The sequence below is a fragment of the Chanodichthys erythropterus genome, chromosome 22 (genome assembly GCF_024489055.1).
Source record: "Chanodichthys erythropterus isolate Z2021 chromosome 22, ASM2448905v1, whole genome shotgun sequence".
Taxonomy (NCBI): domain Eukaryota; kingdom Metazoa; phylum Chordata; class Actinopteri; order Cypriniformes; family Xenocyprididae; genus Chanodichthys; species Chanodichthys erythropterus.
The window spans coordinates 25,788,974-25,808,514 of NC_090242.1; the positions used below are offsets into that span (position 1 = coordinate 25,788,974).

Genomic DNA, 19,541 nt, shown 5'->3' on the forward strand with positions numbered 1-19,541 from the left:
ACTGCACGCCACTGCACTATACATCGTACACCTATACAATTTGCAGAAAGACAAAGCTGAAAACCATCAGAAGAGCGAAAACAAAAATAATGATTAGATGGAGATGGATGACATGTATAGCAGCATTCTTGTAGAGGAGTCAGATACCTCTCAGATTTCATCAAAAGTATGTGTGTTCCGATGATGAACGAAGGTCTTCCAGGTTTGGAACAACACAAGGGGGAATAATAAATGACAGAATTTTCATTTTTGGGTGAACTAACCCTATGAATTCATATACTCCAAGAACGTGAGTATTTCTATTTCCCTTTTTTAAAGGTGCCCTAGAACGTTTTTTTAAAAGATGTAATATAAGTCTAAGGTGTCCCCTGAATGTGTCTGTGAAGTTTCAGCTCAAAATACCCCATAGATTTTTTTTAATAAATTTTTTTAACTGCCTATTTTGGGGCATAATTAGAAACGACCCGATTTCAGGTTGCGGCCCCTTTAAATTGCGCGCTCTCCGCCCCCAGAGCTCGCGCTTGCCTTAAACAGTGCCTAAACAAAGTTTACACAGCTAATATAACCCTCAAAATGGATCTTTACAAAGTGTTCATCATGCATACTGAATGCATGCGTCTGATAATGTGAGTATTGTATTTATTTGGGTGTTTACATTGATATTGAATGAGTTTGAGGTTGTGATCCGTGGCTAACGGCTAATGCTACACTGTTGGAGAGATTTATAAAGAATGAAGTTGTGTTTATGAATTATACAGACTGCAAGGCTCTTGTCTCAGTGAATACAGTAATAAACAATGGTAACTTTAACCACATTTAACAGTACATTAGCAACATGCTAATGAAACATTTAGAAAGACAGTTTACAAATATCACTAAAAATATCATGATATCATGGATCATGTCAGTTATTATCTGCCATTTTTGGCTGTTTTCCTTGCTTGCTTACCTAGTCTGATTATTCAGCAGTGCACATCCAGACGTTCTGCCCTGTAATACTAACTGCCCTTGTGTAATGCCTTGATCGTGGGCTGGCATATGCAAATATTGGGGGCATACACCCCGAGTGTTACGTAACAGTCAGTGTTATGTTGAGATTCGCCTGTTTTCTGAGGTCTTTTAAACAAATGAGATTTATATAAGAAGGAGGAAACAATGGAGTTTGAAACTCAGCGTATGTATTTTCCATGTACTGAACTCTTGTTATTTAACTATGCCAATATAAATTCAATTTTTAATTCTAGGGCACCTTTAATATATTTTCAATACACTGTATTTTAATGAATTTATCTTCAGTATAATTTTTTGTTTGTTTCATTTACCATTATTTATTAGTAATATTACTAATATAACACCCCTTTTCCTGGTGCCCCTCCACTTTCAGTGAATGGAAAAGAGCAGCTTGGACATTCAGATAAATATCTGATATCTACTATGTGTTCAGAAGAACAAATAAAGTTGGGCAGGTTATTCATTTTGTCTATAAGCATTTTCCAAACCTTTATTAAAATTGATTAAAATACACAAACTAAAATCGACATACCTCACAAAGTGATTTAGCTGTGAATTTGTTAGGATGATGATACATTACAAAATCTGTTTTTAAATATAGTCCTAAGGCTTTCAAATCAGTGGGAATGTTCAGCATGCAGATTGTTTGTGTCAGGAGGCTGGGTCACTATCGATTCGTCACACCCCACAAACTCTCAGAGCTGACAGATCCCGCTCATATCGATTCGCTCTTTTCTTTACTCATGCAGATCATCATGTAAGCCTCTGCCGCGTGCATGTTTCCTGCTTGTTCTGAGAGCAACGCTTACATAAGCACACTCATAGCCCACTTCACACTGCTTCAACTCAATTTTCTTTGGCATGGATTCTCATCTTCATATGAGAATAGAAGAACAAACAGAAAAATAACACAGGCAGTCACATAAACACACAGTGTGTGCGGGGGAGATGGTGAACCGATCATCCAGCAATCGGTGCTAAGGTTGCTGGGAGTGTTTAAAATTCTCTCTATATGTCATTCTTCTCTAATGGGAATGAATACCACACACCAAAATGCACTCTTGAAATTCAGCCCAGTCCTTACGGATCCTCATTAGCTGCTTGAAACGCTAGACCCCTTTACAATCCATCTCACACACATGTACTAAGAATCCCCTGGTCTGCTGCTGTCAGGTGTCAGCTCTTTGGAATTGTGACTGGAGTGGGAATAAGAGTTAAGCTTCTGTTGTGCTGTTTGGCAGAGGCGGTTCAGCTGTCTGGTCAGCAGAAATCCACTGACAAACACACTCATATGCATATGCACACGCAAATGCAAACACACACACACACAAATATAAACCAATTCAAAGCGATAAAGCCCCTAAAAAACAGATGCTCACATGCATTTTGTTGCTCACACGTGTGCAAACAAGCTTTGAGCATGAACGCAAGCAACTGAAATATATATGTACAAACTAAACGACTCATATCTGGAGTCAGATTCACTCATCCACCCACACAGACACTATACACAATTCCACACCACCTCCAACATGCTCTCATGAGTGATCACACATATCTAGGGATGGTTATTGTAAGGAATTTAATGACTCTTGTTCTGATTCCACTGAGCGATTCTGGTTTCTTAAAAGTTACAGTAATGATTGAGCATTTAATTTTAAATTAATTTACACAAAATAGCAGAACTTTAATATCGACCATTTATTGGCCATACAAGGTTACAGACTGCAACTAAAATGGTTGCAAATGCACAATAATAATTTGAGATAAATCGAGATGTAACCTTTCTTCTGTATTGTGACGTACATATATTATATGTATGACAGAATAGATTATCAAAAAAGAAAAAAAAAAGTAGGGTGGTGGTGACTTGTTCTGTCCATCGTTTGTTGATTGGCTGCACTCTAAAAAATCTTGGGATATTTTTTCTACCCAATTCCTGGGTTGAGCCTTTTGAGTCATTTTTGGGGTTATTTTTCCAGTGTTTGGTTAGTTTTTGTGTTACCCAGCTCCTGGGTCAGACGTAAAAACCCAGGGGTTGAGTTATTTATCGCGACCTCTTCAGGAGAGAGCAGTGCAGCTCCATCAAATTGGTGCATGTCTTCGGTGAAATACAGGTTTGTGTACGTTTTATTTAATCTAAAAATTCATTGTTCTGTATATTGATTAATTTTATGCAAAGCAACATACAGGGGCACGATTTGAGTCATCTAAACGAGTGTCGTGTCGGTCTTTTCGCGTGATGAAAACGTCTGCAGGCCTTGCATAAAATTTTATGATTTTATTCAAAAAGATACCGAATATATCGAATAGAATAGTGATTATTTATGGACAGGTTATGGAGGCAGTCACAGCATTTGTTGGCTATGAGTGAAACACAGGGCGGTGGTCTGAAGTTAGCAGTTCCTCGGCCCAACGCGAGCCATCTTCAGCATGAAGATGAAGATGTAATATTTGTTATATGAGTTTAAATGTAGGCAATATGTATTAAAACCCAGCCCTTGGGTTGAAAACAATCCAAAATTGGGTTATTTTTAACCCAGTTTTTTAGAGAGTCGAGACTGAACGCAAACCTGTGGTTGATTATAAAAAAAGGGGCGGGGTTTAAGCGTTGGAGAAGTCTGGAATACATCACAAGGGAGAAGTCTGTAATTTCACCAGAAGATCAAGTTAGGACATTTTGATTACATATTTTGAGACGTATGCATGAATTATTCATAATAAGATGCATTTAGAACATATATAGGGTGAATTTCCATTTCATGTCAACTTGAAGATGCACTTAGAAAACAGACGGTGAATTTTTATTTCATGCCAACTTTAAACTCTAGTAAGGCAAAAAGATTCAAGAAATGGCCCTGAACTGTGAGTTGGCAGTTTGAATCAGACTTAGCAAGTGAATCGAAAAGAGTTTACAACTGACTGCTGTGAATCATTTTATGGTTATGTCTTATTTGAAATTATATTTTATACATGTCACATACAAAACATGTCATTTTAATTAACATAACATCTCGTTTTTATGAGAAAATATGCGTTTTAACAAGAAAAATATGTTGTTTTAACGACATCTCGTTATTAAGAGAAAATATGCTGTTTTTACAACGCATGTCGTTCTTACGACATAACATCTCTTTATTACGAGAAAAGATTATGTTTTTATGACATAACATCTCGTTATAATGAGAAAAGATTTTGTTTTAACGACATCTCATTATTACAACATAATTGAGTGGAAAAAATAACACGTGTGGCAGCAATGCGACACAGTAGTAATGACCCGTTACTGTGATGACTTACATTAGTCTTACATCACTCTATTTGCTGACTTTCTGTTCAACATGACTGTGTAAGTAAGGATACATAATCTCATTTTGCTGTATGAAAGAATAATGTTTTTTAATTCTAAAAAAAAAACATTGAAATACTTAAAAAAATGTAATTGGTTATTGTTCCACATATTAGGGAAAATTATAGGTTGAATGAAGGTTAAAGTAAAACGTTAGCTACTATAATATAATTAACAATAATTATCAGTTTATCGGTATCGGTCAGAATATTAATATTGGTGCATCCCTAGTTATCATGAAAATGATTTAGTCCCAGTTTTTTTTTTTTTTTTTTTGGTTCCGGTTCTCATTTTCCAACTCTGAACACATGAAAAAGCTCGTATGCGATATATGGTCATTCACCCACCTCCAAAAATACTCACACACACCCTTCAGAATCAACATACACTCACACAGGTTAGATGTTTCCATGATAGACAACACTTTTAGTATGACACATTTCATGTAAAAACACACACACACACACACTCCCACATGGTGCTTGACTTCTGTAACCCTCTCTAGTTGCTCAACACACTGAACAGTATGAGTGAACTGTTCAAACAAATCACCCTCATCTCTTCATGCCTCCCTCGTTTTACCTTCCCTTCCGCCCGCGCACCTGCCTCTCACCTCTTCTCTTTCTCGTTCTTTCTCTCTTCTCCTCTGTGAATTATAGCTTGTGCTTTATCATCACATCATGGTTTAATTCTGTCCATCCCACGATGCATTGCACACCATTATGCCTCTCTTCATTTCGCTGCTCTCTTACTTTTTCAACTAATAACTTCGATCAATGCATCTATCCGTCCCTGCTCTCATTTCTCATTCATTGTGCTCCACTTCCATCATGTCATATTGTTCCCAGTCCAATCTTACAAACCAGAGGAATCAGGGGCGGCATCATGCCCATATTGTTTTGGAGGGAGCACCAGCGGCAGTCCTGACTTACTTTGTGCCATTGGCGAGATAAGCCCAAAGAAAAAAATATTTCAGCATGCAAGCGTGAACATGATGAAATATCAATATAATATTCAGATGTGGCCAAAAAACATAAAACAATGCAACATTTCTGGAAAAGTGATCTGGAAAGTGTTAAGATTTTTTGCCATGCACACATGCATTTCTTTGGTTTTCAGTAAAATTTTGCAAAGCTGTGAAATTTTGACATTTGAACTGACATTTTTGCAGTACAAAGACTCCTAAAATGGCCCTGGACAACATTATAGGGTGTTATGAATACCCTGTTTCAAGGTGCGTTTTGGTCGATCAGATCAAAAGTGGACGATGGAAACATACCTGTTTCCACCTGGTATTTTAATTCTTTTCCTTTGTCTACTTTCAACCACTTCTGTCCTGATTTCTTCGAAGGGAGGGTCTATGGGCAGGTAAATGTATGGGTTTTTTCAGATCTTTCAATCTAATAGACAAAATAAACTCAAACTTTTTATATATGAACACGCCCAGAGAGGACGGAAAAACATACGGAGAGCATCAGCTTTCATTTCTACTCTAATAGCCGCAATACCGTGCCGAACGCTGTGAAGAAATCAGGAATGGTGAGAGAACATTGTGCTTGGTACATTTTTTGTCTTCAAACCAAACATGGGTCTTTAGCTGAAAACGTTTAAATCCCTTCTGGCTAGAGCGCTTCCCATAATGTTTAAGCGTTAGGTCAGTAGGTGAAGAGTAGGCTATTCCAACACATCCAACCACATGAGCGTTTCCACTAGGAAGGCAATCCAGTCGAATGTGTTTTCAACTACCTCTGGAAGTGGTCGAAAGTGAACAAGCTCAAAACATTTTACACTCGTATTAAGCGTCGTCCACTTATGATCTGATCTTAATACAAGGTGGAAATATAGTGCCTTGGTTTTGACGAGAGTGATCCTAGGTTTAAAACCTGTTTATCAGAAAAAGGTTGCATTCTTTCAAGCCAATTTAGCCCCCGTTTATAGGAAATAATTGCATTGTAATGACACTCAAAGCAGACTATTATCCTATAATTGGTATACCAATCTTTTAATTACTCATTCAGCTAGTTTAAATGGTGCTGTGACCAAAATGGAAAGGTACCAATATTTTTGTGGATATTTATTTTACATATTTCTGTATACATTGATTTTATACATTTTTAAAAAGAAATTGATACTTTAATCAAGGATGCATTAAATATATCAAATATTACAGTAAAGACATTTTTAATGCCTAAACTAAGTACTAGTGTTGTCAAAAGTACCAACTGCGATACCAAGTCGGTACTGAAATTGAAAAAAATATGACGCTTTGAGTGGATTCGTAAACACCTCTGATTGGCCATTGTGTTCACGCGCCCATCAGATATGTCTGTGATTGGCTACAATGATCAACGTTTTCAAAAACATGTTGTAAACATGGAGTGTTTGAAAGCAGGTGTCTATCAGCGGACCGGTCCGCTGTTAGACAACTGCTTTCAAACACTCCCGCTTTCAAAATGCTTTCAAATTCAAACACTGCAGTGCGTTGATCATTATAGCCAATCACAGACATATATGTTGAGCACGTGAACACAATGGCCAATCAGAGGTGTTTTCGAATCCACTCAGCAGTGCTCAAAGCATGATATTTTTAAAAATTCAGTACCGACTTGGTATTGAAGTGTGTACTTTTGTCAACACTACTAAGTACTAATAACTTCTGTTCTTCAGACCTTCAACACTTCATTAAGCAGCACAAAAGATTTCAACTAATAATAATAATGAGAAATATTTTTTAATCAGCATATTATGGAACTATGTGGATTTTAAATATAATTTCCAAAATTATTTGTATCTTTGAAATGCGAGATTCTGGATTATTCTAAGAAAAATATGGTATCCTTGGTTTGTATTAAAAAAAAAAAAAAAGGTCTGGAACGCAGTTCCCTTTCATACTAAATATACCACCACAATATCCTGTCTTACACTTTTTATGGAAGTTGCATTCAGTGAATATGTAAGTTCGGCATGCCGCTTTTGGAATGCAGGAGCTTTTGTCTCATGTCAAAGCAGTCCATCCATGAGTCACAATGCCACATTCACCCCAACACCTACTTAAGATGTTTACATATAACCTGACAAGCAGGTTCACAACAACTGCCTCACTCTCTCTAATGCCAGCATGTTCTTTTCTACAGATGACCTGCTCACCTCAGATCTGCAGCAGCGCAGTGTGCTTGATGTGCAGGTCAGTATCGATTTTCAGGATTGAAAGAAAACTCAGCAGCTCTATCATTCTCCATCTCATTCTCTCTGGCTTTCTTCCAGATTTCACACATCTCTTCAGCTTTATCCCTTGTTTATCTGTTTTCATGTGAGGCTTATAGATTTCTTTCTGCCTTGCTCTTATCTATTTGTGTTTCTTTTTTTAGTGTTAGGGCCTGTAATCCATGCATACTGTGATCATCAGGGTACATATTTAACTATAAATATGTGGCAGAAACATTCAAACACAGATGTACATGTAATCTACAAATACAAATCTGTTACAGTTTAATTTGATGCTTATGTTTCTGTGTTAATGAAACACCATTAAGCTTGCACTTTTAACAAGCAACCAATTTTATTATGTTTTTGTATATTTACATTATCATAATAGTTATTAAAACCAAGTCACAACATTTATAGTTTTTTTATCTATTTCTTTACAAATGTTTCAATACAGACTACAGATTTTAATATTTTTAATAATTAATATAAAAATATTAAAGTTTTTGGCCTTCTAACGGTTAAAAACAAAACAGAGAGAGAAATTAAATTAACAATCGCTTAAAGGGATAGTTCACCCAAAAATGAAAATTCTGTCATCATTTACTCACCATCATGTTTTTCCAAATTAATGACAGAATTTAAATTTTTTTTTCACTTTAATTAATTAATCGTTAACTAAGTTATCACGTTTCTTAACCACCTGCTTAACCAACCCAACAGGTGTCGTTTTAAAGCTTAGAAGCTAGGATTTACAGTGAATATAGGGAATATGACCATCACTTAACAAGTGCTTTTAAGTTTGCTGATATATTAGAAGTGCTCTATTTTCATAGCGTGAAAAAATAACTGCTTTACCTGAAAATGTGTCTTTAAAATCATCATACATAACAGATGGACTTGTGTCATATATCGATGAAAGGTCTCAACAACAGAATACAACAAGCATATTTGTTTCAGTTAGAGACCAAACTATACCAAGTATTTGTTTGCAAAAAAACAATTAATAATTTATCGATTAATCGTTAGTAGTTGTGAACATAATGGTTGGGCATCACCGCTCATATACTGCCTTCTCTAAGGTGGCTTTTCACCTGTATTTTATTATTGTATGCCAAAACACAATTTAAAGATGTAGTAGTTTGTCCCAGATCGAACGTACATATAAATACTTAAAAGTATGTACTTTCCCATGAGAAGTATGCAAATTTGGATGCAGCCATGAGCTAAACTTTTAATGACAAGGATGGCTTGATTCAGTCTTCCCTATTCGAGGACACAAACATATGTTCTCTGCAAACATCTGGTTCAATTAGTGACAAAGAGCATCTTGCCTCCTTGAAATTCTCCAGTGCACACTTGATAAATTATTAGTAAAACATATTCAGGGTTGCAAGTTCCTGAAAAAATTGTAACTTACATGGTCTCATCATTGAGGAACTCCAGTTTGCCAGCCACCTCTTCATAGTCTTCTCCAGCTTTGGCGGTACCCTCTGTAGTGTGAAACGGTACTGCCACCTTCCCCCTCGCTCCAGATGTTCTGTGAACCTTCACCTGCATGATGCCCACGCTTTCACTCACTCGTGTGGAATTGCTCTCGAACGTAAAGATACCTGCGTGGTCATCATCGTAAATGGTCACCGTGGCAGTGTGCGCGTTACCCAAGGCAGCTTTGGGAGGAATGTGGCTGGACCCCATAATGCTGTTGCCTGGAGACACCGCATTAGGGTCGAGGATGGAGACCTCAGCACGGTGGACAACGCGAGGGTTGCTGAGATGTACGTAGAAGTGCTCATCTTCCTCGAATATGTCATCGTCAATCACGCCGACTGTCAGCTCCTTCACAGTCTCACCCGGTTTAAAGACCAGAGTGCCCTCGGCGAATTCATAGTCTGATCCTGCGTTAGCGGTGCCATCCTCTGTGCGATAGTCAACCTAGATACAGGAACAGTTGTCATACAGCTAAAGTGCTGAGGAAGCAATGCTATATTTTTATATTCAGAAGAGTTACAGTGAGTGTATGGAAAAAACTATAATTCTCATACATAGGAGAGTGATAATGTAACTTTCAGGAGAGGATGCGTGATAATTAAATTCCAAAGATTACAACAACAATAATAAATCATTATTAATCACATAATAATAACATAATATACATTTTTATAATTATGATTTGTGTTATTATTAAAGGGTTAGTTCACCCAAAAATGAAATCAACACCAAAAATTCTGTCATTAATTACTCATCCTCATGTCGTTCCACACCCGTAAGACCTTCATTCATCTTCGGGACACAAATTAAGATATTTTTGATGAAATCCAAGGTTTTTTATCCCAAATAGAAAGCAACATAATTACCATCATTCAAGGTCCAGAAAAGTAGTTAAGACATTTTTAAAATAGTCAACGTGACTACAGTGGTTCAACCTTAATGTTATGAAGTGACGAGAATGCTTTTTGTGCGCAAAAAAAAACAACAAAAATAACTACTTTATTCAACAATTTCGTCTCTACCCTGTAAGAATCGTACGCAGTTGACGCAGTGAATGCAGTTCAGCGCTTTTGTGTTTACGTTCGAACGCTGGCTCAGTATTGGCCCGCTCCTGTGTCAGCATCACACGCATGTGGCGCCGGTCAGTACTGAGCTGCTGTTCGGATGTAGAACCTGGAAGCACTGCAACGAAAATAGCATAGGAGAATGTCCGGAGAGAGACGAATTTGTTGAATAAAGTCGTTATTTTTGTTTTTGCGGACCAAAAGTATTCTTGTCGCTTCATAACATTAAGGTTGAATAACTGTAGTCACGTCAACTGTTTTAATTATGTTTTTACTAGTTTTCTGGACCTTGAATATGGTAATTCCGTTGCTTTCTATTGAGGATAACCAAAACCTCTTGGATTTCATCAAAATTATCTTAATTTGTGTTCCAAAAATGAACGAAGGTCTTACTTAATGACAAAAATGTCACTTTAAAATTGAATAATACATATTATTATTAATCAAATAACAAAATAATCACAATCATTTTTATTTATAGTAATTATCATGTGTTATTAATATTATAGTGTATTTTGACCTCTTATCAAAATCACTTAAAATAATTGAATATCATTTTCTGTGGTGAACTTCACAATTGAAAGGTTTATATAACAAAATGAGCTTATCTGAAGTCTGTTAAAATAGTGTCATTAAATTGCTTGTCTCCTAAGTGCTGTAATTATTTAAAATAGCTCTGAGAGTACATCCTCACTGCTGGGACTCATGAAGGTTTCTGGCCTCAAAATTATATCACATCCATATAATTAAAGTACAATCACAGCAATGTAATCACAGTACTGTTGTGTATAGACAGGGGAATATTACCTTAACAGTGCAGCCACTGTCTCCACCATGTCGGGTCACGGAGAGCTTCAAGGAGCCGCAGTTTTCAAAGCATTGATAATGGGAGGGCTCAAACTCCAGGTAGATGGTGTGAGGGTCTTCTTCCTGGGCATTAGACTCATGGCAGCTCACCACCTTCCTGGCCTGGTCTGCAGCATGCTTCTTCAGGATGTTCCCCGCTCCGATCATCATGCGAGTGGCCTGGATGCGATAGAAAGCTCGGCTCTTCTGCTGTTGCACCAGCACTTGATAGTTTGCCATCTCGATCAGCTGCTCCATGTCCTTCTCTGGGTGTCTCTGCTTGAGCTCCTTCAGCGTACGAGCCATCTCCCTCCTGGCCTCTTCTTCCTCCCCTCCACCTCCTCCACCACCTCCTTCCTCCACACCAGCCAGCATGCCATCAAGTGCCTCCTTGTGGTGGGAATTGGCACCTTGGCCGTCCATTTCCATATCCATCTTGCTGAACATGCCGTCACCCTCCGTCTCAATGATGATACCACGGTGTTTGTCAGCACGGTAGCGCTTGTGGACATATTTGTAAAAGAGCAAGCGACGGTCGGCGATCCAGGCCTGAACCACACAAAGCGGAAAGAAGAGAAAGGTAAGGACGGCCTCCCAGACTTCCACCACACCGGGAGAGATGACAGACAGGATCAAGTACAGCCAAATGTAGGCGAACACGCTCCAGGCTGCGGTCACAAAGAAGACCCTCAAGTGCTTGATTTTTCGCACCTCACCGTCTGGGACCACGTAAACACAAATGGCGATGATGATGAACATGTTGAAGGCAGCGCTGCCCACAATTGTACTTGGGCCCAGGTTACCAGCCTCAAACTTGTGTCCGCAGACCTCGATCACGGATAACAGGATCTCAGGGGCCGACGATCCCAAAGCCATGAGGGTCAAGTTGGACACGGTCTCGTTCCAGATGCGAACGGTTGCTGTGGTGGTCTCGCCGTTGGGTTTCTTGATTGTTATCTCCTTTTCTTGAGATGTAATCACCTCGATGGATGACATGAACCGGTCTGCGATGATGGACATGCCTAAGAACATGTAGATGAGGGCCACAAAGTAGACAATGGCACGTGCCACCTTGTCGCCCACAGAGGGGTTCTGGGGGTTCCACACCGGGAGGACGACGCCCTCAGAGCAGCTGTCCTCCCCTGAACAGTTTCCTGGGCTGCTGTGGGATGTGTCACCACTGGCCTGAGACAGATGAGTGAGGCCCGAGAGGAAGATCAGGAGGAGGAGAGAGGAGAGGCAAGGAGTGAAGAAGAAAGGGGTTGACGGAAGGCGCAAATGAAGCATGGTTGCAGTGTAGTGGTTCCTGTGTCCACCAGTCGCAGAGTTGACGATCAATGAACCTCTGAAACACACAAAAGAGACAATTTGTTACATTTATATATAGCGCTTTTACATATGGAAGGGGGGAATCTCCTCAACCACCACCAATGTGCAGCATCTACCTGGTTGATGCGATGGCAGCCATATTGCGCTAGAACGTCCACCACAGTTTATTGGTGGAGAGGGGTCCAATCAGTAGACATATAGGGATGATTCGGAGGCCATGACGATGGACAGAGGACAATGGGTAAATTTGGCCAGGATGCCAGGGTTACAACCCTATACTTTTTCGAAGCACATTGTGGGATTTTTAATGACCACAGTGAGTCAGGTTCATTCAGGGAGAATGAGGTTGCTGTTGATTGCAAACAGAGTTTCTGACAGCACAAGACAGCTTGCATCATGATGAACTCCTAGAGAGTGTTTTTGAAAGCACAAGCTAGTCAACTCTATAACCAATATGATCATTCCTGACAAACTGTACACATCTGATTAATACAAGAAAGGAAAACATACAAAACCACAATATGTCATATAATGTAGAAATCGGACCTCATCTATTTTGCTCACTCAGTCTTTGAGTTTAGCAGATGAGAGTCACGTGTGAAAGATGTGTGATCAGTTTCCAGGGTAAAAATAAAATAAATGTTGTTGGCCTGTTATATCAAAGAATTCAAATAGATATTTTCAATGAACGCTTAGATTTTTTAAAGATTTAAATCTAGTCTTCTTCTCTATATTCTGCTTTCTGTCATGTGCTCTTTCTCTCATGCAATGATCAAGGTCACAACTTCAATGATCATTTATACAGTAGACATTCCACACATTAACTTGCCAAGCAAAAAAGCATTTGACAAAAAGGCATTTGACTCAGTCTAGCATGAAGAGACTTTCTATAGACTCCTTAAGAAAGCTACTACATAATCAAATCAAAGAAATTATATTACAGAAAAAAATAGATATAATGAATACAGATGTCTTTTCAATCTAGATAACACCATCCTTGAACATACAATGAAAATTTTACAACATAAATATATCAACTTCAGTATGGGGCAAACTATTCGAAAGTGTATTCTTACATATAGTTCTGTATCAAACTGAAATATGGGGACCACTAACCCAGCAAGAATCTACAAAATAAGGGAAAACTGAATTAAGCAAAATAGTACCTCCAAAGCAAAATAGCAATTTACACTATCATTCAAAAGTTTGGAATCATTAAGGTTTATTAATGTTTTTATTTATTTTTATTTTTTTTAAAGAAATCTCTTACCCTCACCATGGTTGCATTTATTTGATCAAATGTATTATAAAAACAGTAACATTGTCAAAGTATTACAATTTAAAATAATGTTTTTCTTTGTAAAATTTAATTTATTTCTGTGATGGCAAAATCAAGTCCTGCCCAATTTTTTTCTTGCACAAGAAGCCATTTCACTCGGCTATAAGTCACAATAGGGACTATCGCGACTTTTAACGTTAACTCTAATCAAATTATACAAGTGTGGAATGGTGACAGTCACTGGAGCACATCCCACCCTCTCTGTACAGGCAATTTTATATAAGAGCTGGAATCACACATGCGTGACTGCTGCATTTGGTCACACATGCACACACATCAGTATCTCTGGCGGCTTGGAGCTGCAGAGAAATATGAGATCATCTTCCATTAAGAGGATGTGTGATGATGCCAAGGCTGTCACTCCAAGTCCATGTCACATTATGTGTGGACCAGGTCATTAAGACCAGGTCATTAATGTGACATAGGATAATCTTTGTTAATCTTTATGTGTGAGGAAGGACAGACCCCACATTGCCCCTTTGAAAATGCAGATATGCACATGAAGCAGATGCATGATGCATGGCTCAAACTAGGGCTGTCTATTTAACAAGTTAATTTAGTGAAATATTAAAAAATTAATGGAATTAATTATGCCCACTGACAAATGCATAAATTACAAATATACTGAAATAGAAAACAATTGTTTTAAAGTGTAATATTATTACTGTTTTAATCAAATAAATGCAGCGTTGATGCAGACGTTTTGACTTCTTTCAAAAACATTACAAAATATTATCATCCCCAATCTTTGTGTATAGTTTTACACAACAACCAAATATGTCCATTTATAGCGTCTTTACTTGCCAACAATTAAAAAAATAAACAGACAGAATCTGCATTGTGTGACTGGCATATGGAAATAAAATAAATACATAATATATAATAAGAGTTCTAGAGCCACAATATGCAAAGTCTGTTTAAAGTCCCCGTGAAATCAAAATTTACGTTTTTTTAGCTTTTTCTTAGCTGTGAATATGTTAGTTTTAAGGTTATGAATAAGCTGGTGTGTTCCAAATCAAAGACAAAATTCGCATTTGGGAAATATAAGCATTCAAAACTTACAGTCTCTCACTTCCGCTAAAATGGATCACGGATTTTCATGACATCACAGCGGACTTCAGCTTCTCATCAAATCTTCTGTCCAATCAAATGCTCTCTAGAATTTGGAGTCCCACCCCTGCCACACTATTTGGTTAAGTCTGACGTCAGCGCTTCTCATACCACAAGAAAACAACAAACGGTGCTAATATACACACATGATGTGGTGTAATACTACCAAAAAATTATAATCATAACCTTTATCTCCATAACACTGATTCATCTTTTATAAATCATTAATATATTAATGTCTGTGACGCTGTGAGGACGGAGACTGTTATGTAGACTGTAAGCATTTTAAATGTTTAACTTTAAAATGCTAAATGTTTAATATGAATAAACAGCGCTCATAAATGGCCATCAAGATGGCATTCTCAAGTGAAATGAGTCGAGGCTTGGACCCAGAAATGGCGTTCCTTACGTCACGACTTAACAAGCGGGTATATTACATCAACACACTGAATAAAGCTGTGCGTTCCAAGGCACTTCAGTGGAACTTTAATGCATCCCTCTATCTCAAATTCTCAATAATGTAACATCATTATTTTCGTTCATTTAAGGCCTTTCTCAGCAAAAATTTTTATATGTTACTAACTGAGATTTATTCATAGCCATATCACATATTCAACTGATATATTTAATCATTTGACAGCCCCAACATTATATGACACTATGACACTTCTCAGCACTGTCTTAACGCTTTGATGACATTAGCGTGTTTACCAACCCTATCCTTATGCACTTCCCTGGGCACAAATCATGCACTTGGCATCAAGCACGCTCCCCCACTATTGCCACACACGATGCCAGGCCTATAAATAGCACAGAGGCTGTTCCCTGAGTCCTTAGCGCGAGCTCTCAGCCAATGGTGCCTATCAAGAGTGAGGGCTTATCTCGCACACCATTTGGACTGTATCTTATTAATTTCCCATGACAGAGCATGCAAGCAAGCAAATGAAGTTTGCAGCCGGAGTGAATGGCAGAACAGAACAGATCGCTGCATGGCAGCAGTATGGTTCCGGTTTCGATCCTGCAGGCAGAGTGTTAGAGAGATCTACAATTGATGGACACATCAATCAAGAGGCTGATTGCATTAATTGGCATATGCAGAGCATCCACACCACAGCAGCATGGCTTGCAGTGGGGCGCAAGGCAAACGGGGCAGTGTGCAGCACTATAAAGCCCTCAGATATATGAGCAAGCCAGAGGAAAGTGAACACACAACCCAGTATGAGCTACTGTTGATGGCCTAGAGGATTCATGCGCACTCAGAGGAAAAAAGCACACATGGACTACAATAGCATGATTATGTATGGCTTCTGATACTGCAAGAGATGAACATTTAATTAGGTTTCCAGCTTCAAAGTATGTTTTGTTTTGCTGGTCCCCAGATTTGGCTAAATTAAGCAGCAAGGTTTCCCTGGACAGCCGGATTTATAAGAAAGAGCACACTGATCATAGTTTTGCTTGTGAACAGCATGGCTATACCAACCTGGTCTCATGAAAACTTGTAATATTTGGTACTTTTATTATGAATAAAATAAGCTGAAGTCATACAAGTTGGGTTGTAGAAAGTAAAACCTAAACCTAACCATGATTGTCATAGGAAAAGGAAAAAATTAAAGGTTGCACATTTTCACCCAATTGAATTTGTACAATATAGTGTGATTTTGTCATTTCATGTGAATTATTACAAGCCGTCATAAGAGTGTGTTGGTTATTCTGGTCAGCCATTTAGAGCAGCACTGGCCTACAGAATAAGTTTCTGATTCTTTTGCAGACTTACAAAAACAATACAATTAAAAAAATACATCAAGCTAACTAATAGTTCTTGGCAAAAAAACAACAACATCTCATTAGATGTACATGCAACAGTCTGGATCATTTCAAAGACATCTGTCAGGATGTTGTTATAAGTGTGTGTATCCCAGTCTGATGTAAAAATGCAGTGTTTAGCTCTCTGGCTTTTATGATCTGCTGTGCGCAGTCTACTGGGGATTCCACCTGTGAATCTAGCTGTGGCCAGTTCCCATAATAACAACACAGCTCTCCATATGTCTGCCCTGATACTCTATCTGCACTCGTACACACACATACACACACACACACACACACACACTTGTGGACAGTTATAAATGACTAAACAAGCTCAATTGGGTCTTTCAGCTTATGGTTTATCAATATGACATGTGCAAGACTACTGTACTGAATGTCAACACTGCTGAGATTCAGCCACAGGTAATCCCTGATATTTAGACCACCAGTACGATAGCAAGTGTGATATTGCTTTTTTTATACAACAATTCAATAAACAAGTAGTTAATATCGAAAATAATTTGACAGCAGAAACCACTGTCATGTCTCTGGGCAACACACAGTAGTAGAGCTGAAAAAGTCAGTTGTGTAAATGATTCAATGACTCAATTATAATGACAGTCAATTCATTCTTTCCTGAATAAAACTGTTTTGAATGAACGGGGTTGTAAATGATTCAATAACTCACATGTTAAAACAGTCACTTGATTTGTTCTTAAATGAATCAGTGTGTTTGAACAAATCTGTAGGATAAATGATTCAATGATTTGCCTATAACGACAGTCACATGATTCATTCCTAAATAAATCAGGGTGTTTGAACAAATTGGTTGTATAAATCGTTCAATGACTTACTTATAAAGAGAGTCATTTGTCGCAACCTACTGATGCACTGACTGAATCACTCAAAAACCCTACTAACAATGCACAGATATTTTTAACATTTCAAGTTAACTTTTAATTTAATAATGTATAAATGAAGAATAATTCATGTTTTATAAATATTCAGAAATTAACTTCGCAAAACAATATATTAATAAATTAATTATTTCCCCAGCAGAAATTTTGATCATTTTCACAAAACTAATATATCAGAACATGCAATTTTTCAAAAGAACAATGATTCTGCTTTTAAACAACAACAACAAAAACACATTTTATTCTAGCTTCATGCATTCTTTTTTATCAACACTTGAATGTGGGTAAGATTTATATTAAAAAAAAACAAAAACATTTTGAACAAAAAGCAGAAAATTCCATTTGTGTCAAAGACTACAAGGTCTATAAGCAATGTATCTATTGCTTGTTTCTGCTTCTTTTTTTGTCTCTGTTTTGATCCGGAGATTCTGTACTCTTTGAAAACATGGATTGTCTGAAAATTCTGTCAATGTATTGTGTTTTAAATGATGAAATTTCCATCACCTGGGGGGAAAGAGTTAATGTTAACCTAGATTAATTAATACTATTAAAAAAAAAAGTTATCATTGTTTGTTCGTGACACCCAATGCATTAACTAATGCTAACTTTTACCAATAAAGCCTATATTATAACCGTCTTCAGTCTGATACAGTGTTTCCCAAAGAATCAGTGAGTCTAAAAACTATTTTGTTAAGAGCTCACGACAGACACCAAAAATATGGTCTTCCCTCAGTGTTTTCAAAACTAATTTTCTTAGCACGGAGTTTTATGTTGTACACATCCTGTAAAATAAGCCATATCAATGTCAACTATAAGTAGCTTCATAAAACAACATGAATCCTCCAGCTATGCCTGACTGTAATAGTGCCTCTACTAAGACAAAACAGCACACATTTATAAAAGATAAAATTTATGTAACCAATAGAGTTGTTTTAAATATGGCGATTTTAGCAAACTGTTAAATCCTTAATCTCACTTAAGGCTTTGAGCGGTGGTAAAATATGAATGCTTTAGTCCCTTTGCCCGGAGAGTAAAAGCAGGTTTAACTTTGAGGAGGAGGAGGAGGACGGGTTCACTCTCCTGAGGTGAAGGGTGTAGAGAGAAAAAAAAGTAGCAATAAAGAAAAAGAGAAAGACTATTTAGTTGGAATAGGAGAGAAGGGTTGACAGACTGACAGGTAACAAAGTTTGAGTGTCAGAATGGAAAGGAGGAAAAAGACAGATGAAAAGGGAACAAATGAATAACAGGCAAAAAGTTTGAATACAGTGTTGGTTATAGGAGGTAAAAACCCTTTCTAGCAAGTCTTTAATCAAGCAATGTCAAATCTTCAGTACTGAATGATGGATTCACTATCCACTCACCCCAGATATCTGAATATCTAAGCTCACATGATTCTTAAAGCTTTCTCATTAATCCTTCCCTATTTCACCCATTACTATTCCACACACTATAACACATTTAAAAAGACAATAAGTACACTAACACAGTTTTTGTGTGATGGCTAATATGATGAAAGAATGGCTTATATGTGAAAGAACAATTTGACTCAGAATCAACTCATCACAATGCAAAACATCTTAAAAGGCCCTAAAACAGGCTTATGTTTATTTAAGAAAAAAAAAATTCCTGTTTATTACTTGTGATTTTATGATCAGGACATGTTGTTGGCAGGTTTCAGGTGAGATTCACCCATAAAGATCTCTACATTTCTCAGTTTGAGATGATTATTAACAGATTTGTCAATATTTGTCCCTCCATCCTCCTCCTTTTCCTTCCACAGCAGTCAATATTTACCAGACATCCCTCCATCTTAATTTAGCTTCCTCATAGGAATCTCCCCCTAAAACCTTCCCATTTGAGTGCAGAAATGGACAATGTAACACTAGTGGATGTGAGGATGCTAAGCTTATATTAAACACACTAACACAGTGTCACCAAGGACAGCTGCTATTCATTATGGCTCATCATTCAGACTTGTAAGTCAATGTGCAGAGCAGTTTGGGGCTTTATCCAGTTGGAATGAAGCCTTTTCGAATGCAATTGAAAGCTGCAGAGCCACATTAAGAAAGTAAGAATGA

At 37.6% G+C, this 19,541-nt stretch overlaps 1 protein-coding gene across 8 annotated transcripts in view; it reads right to left on the minus strand.

Annotated features, from left to right (window-relative positions):
- Positions 1-12,195, minus strand: part of slc8a4a (solute carrier family 8 member 4a) — a 52,652-nt gene extending 40,457 nt beyond the window's left edge. For 6 of the 8 annotated variants that reach the window (XM_067375635.1, XM_067375637.1, XM_067375634.1 and 3 more), the window contains exons 1-2: positions 10,927-12,111; positions 8,985-9,499 (exon numbers count right to left, since the gene is read on the minus strand). In XM_067375635.1, coding sequence (XP_067231736.1) covers positions 8,985-9,499; positions 10,927-11,997 — 1,586 coding nt within the window. In that variant the 5' untranslated portion in view covers positions 11,998-12,111. Of the gene's footprint in view, positions 1-8,984; positions 9,500-10,926 lie in introns of all 8 variants that reach the window. The other 2 variants (XM_067375632.1, XM_067375631.1) reach the window with 1 other exon arrangement.
- Between the last annotated feature and the right edge of the window lie 7,346 nt (positions 12,196-19,541).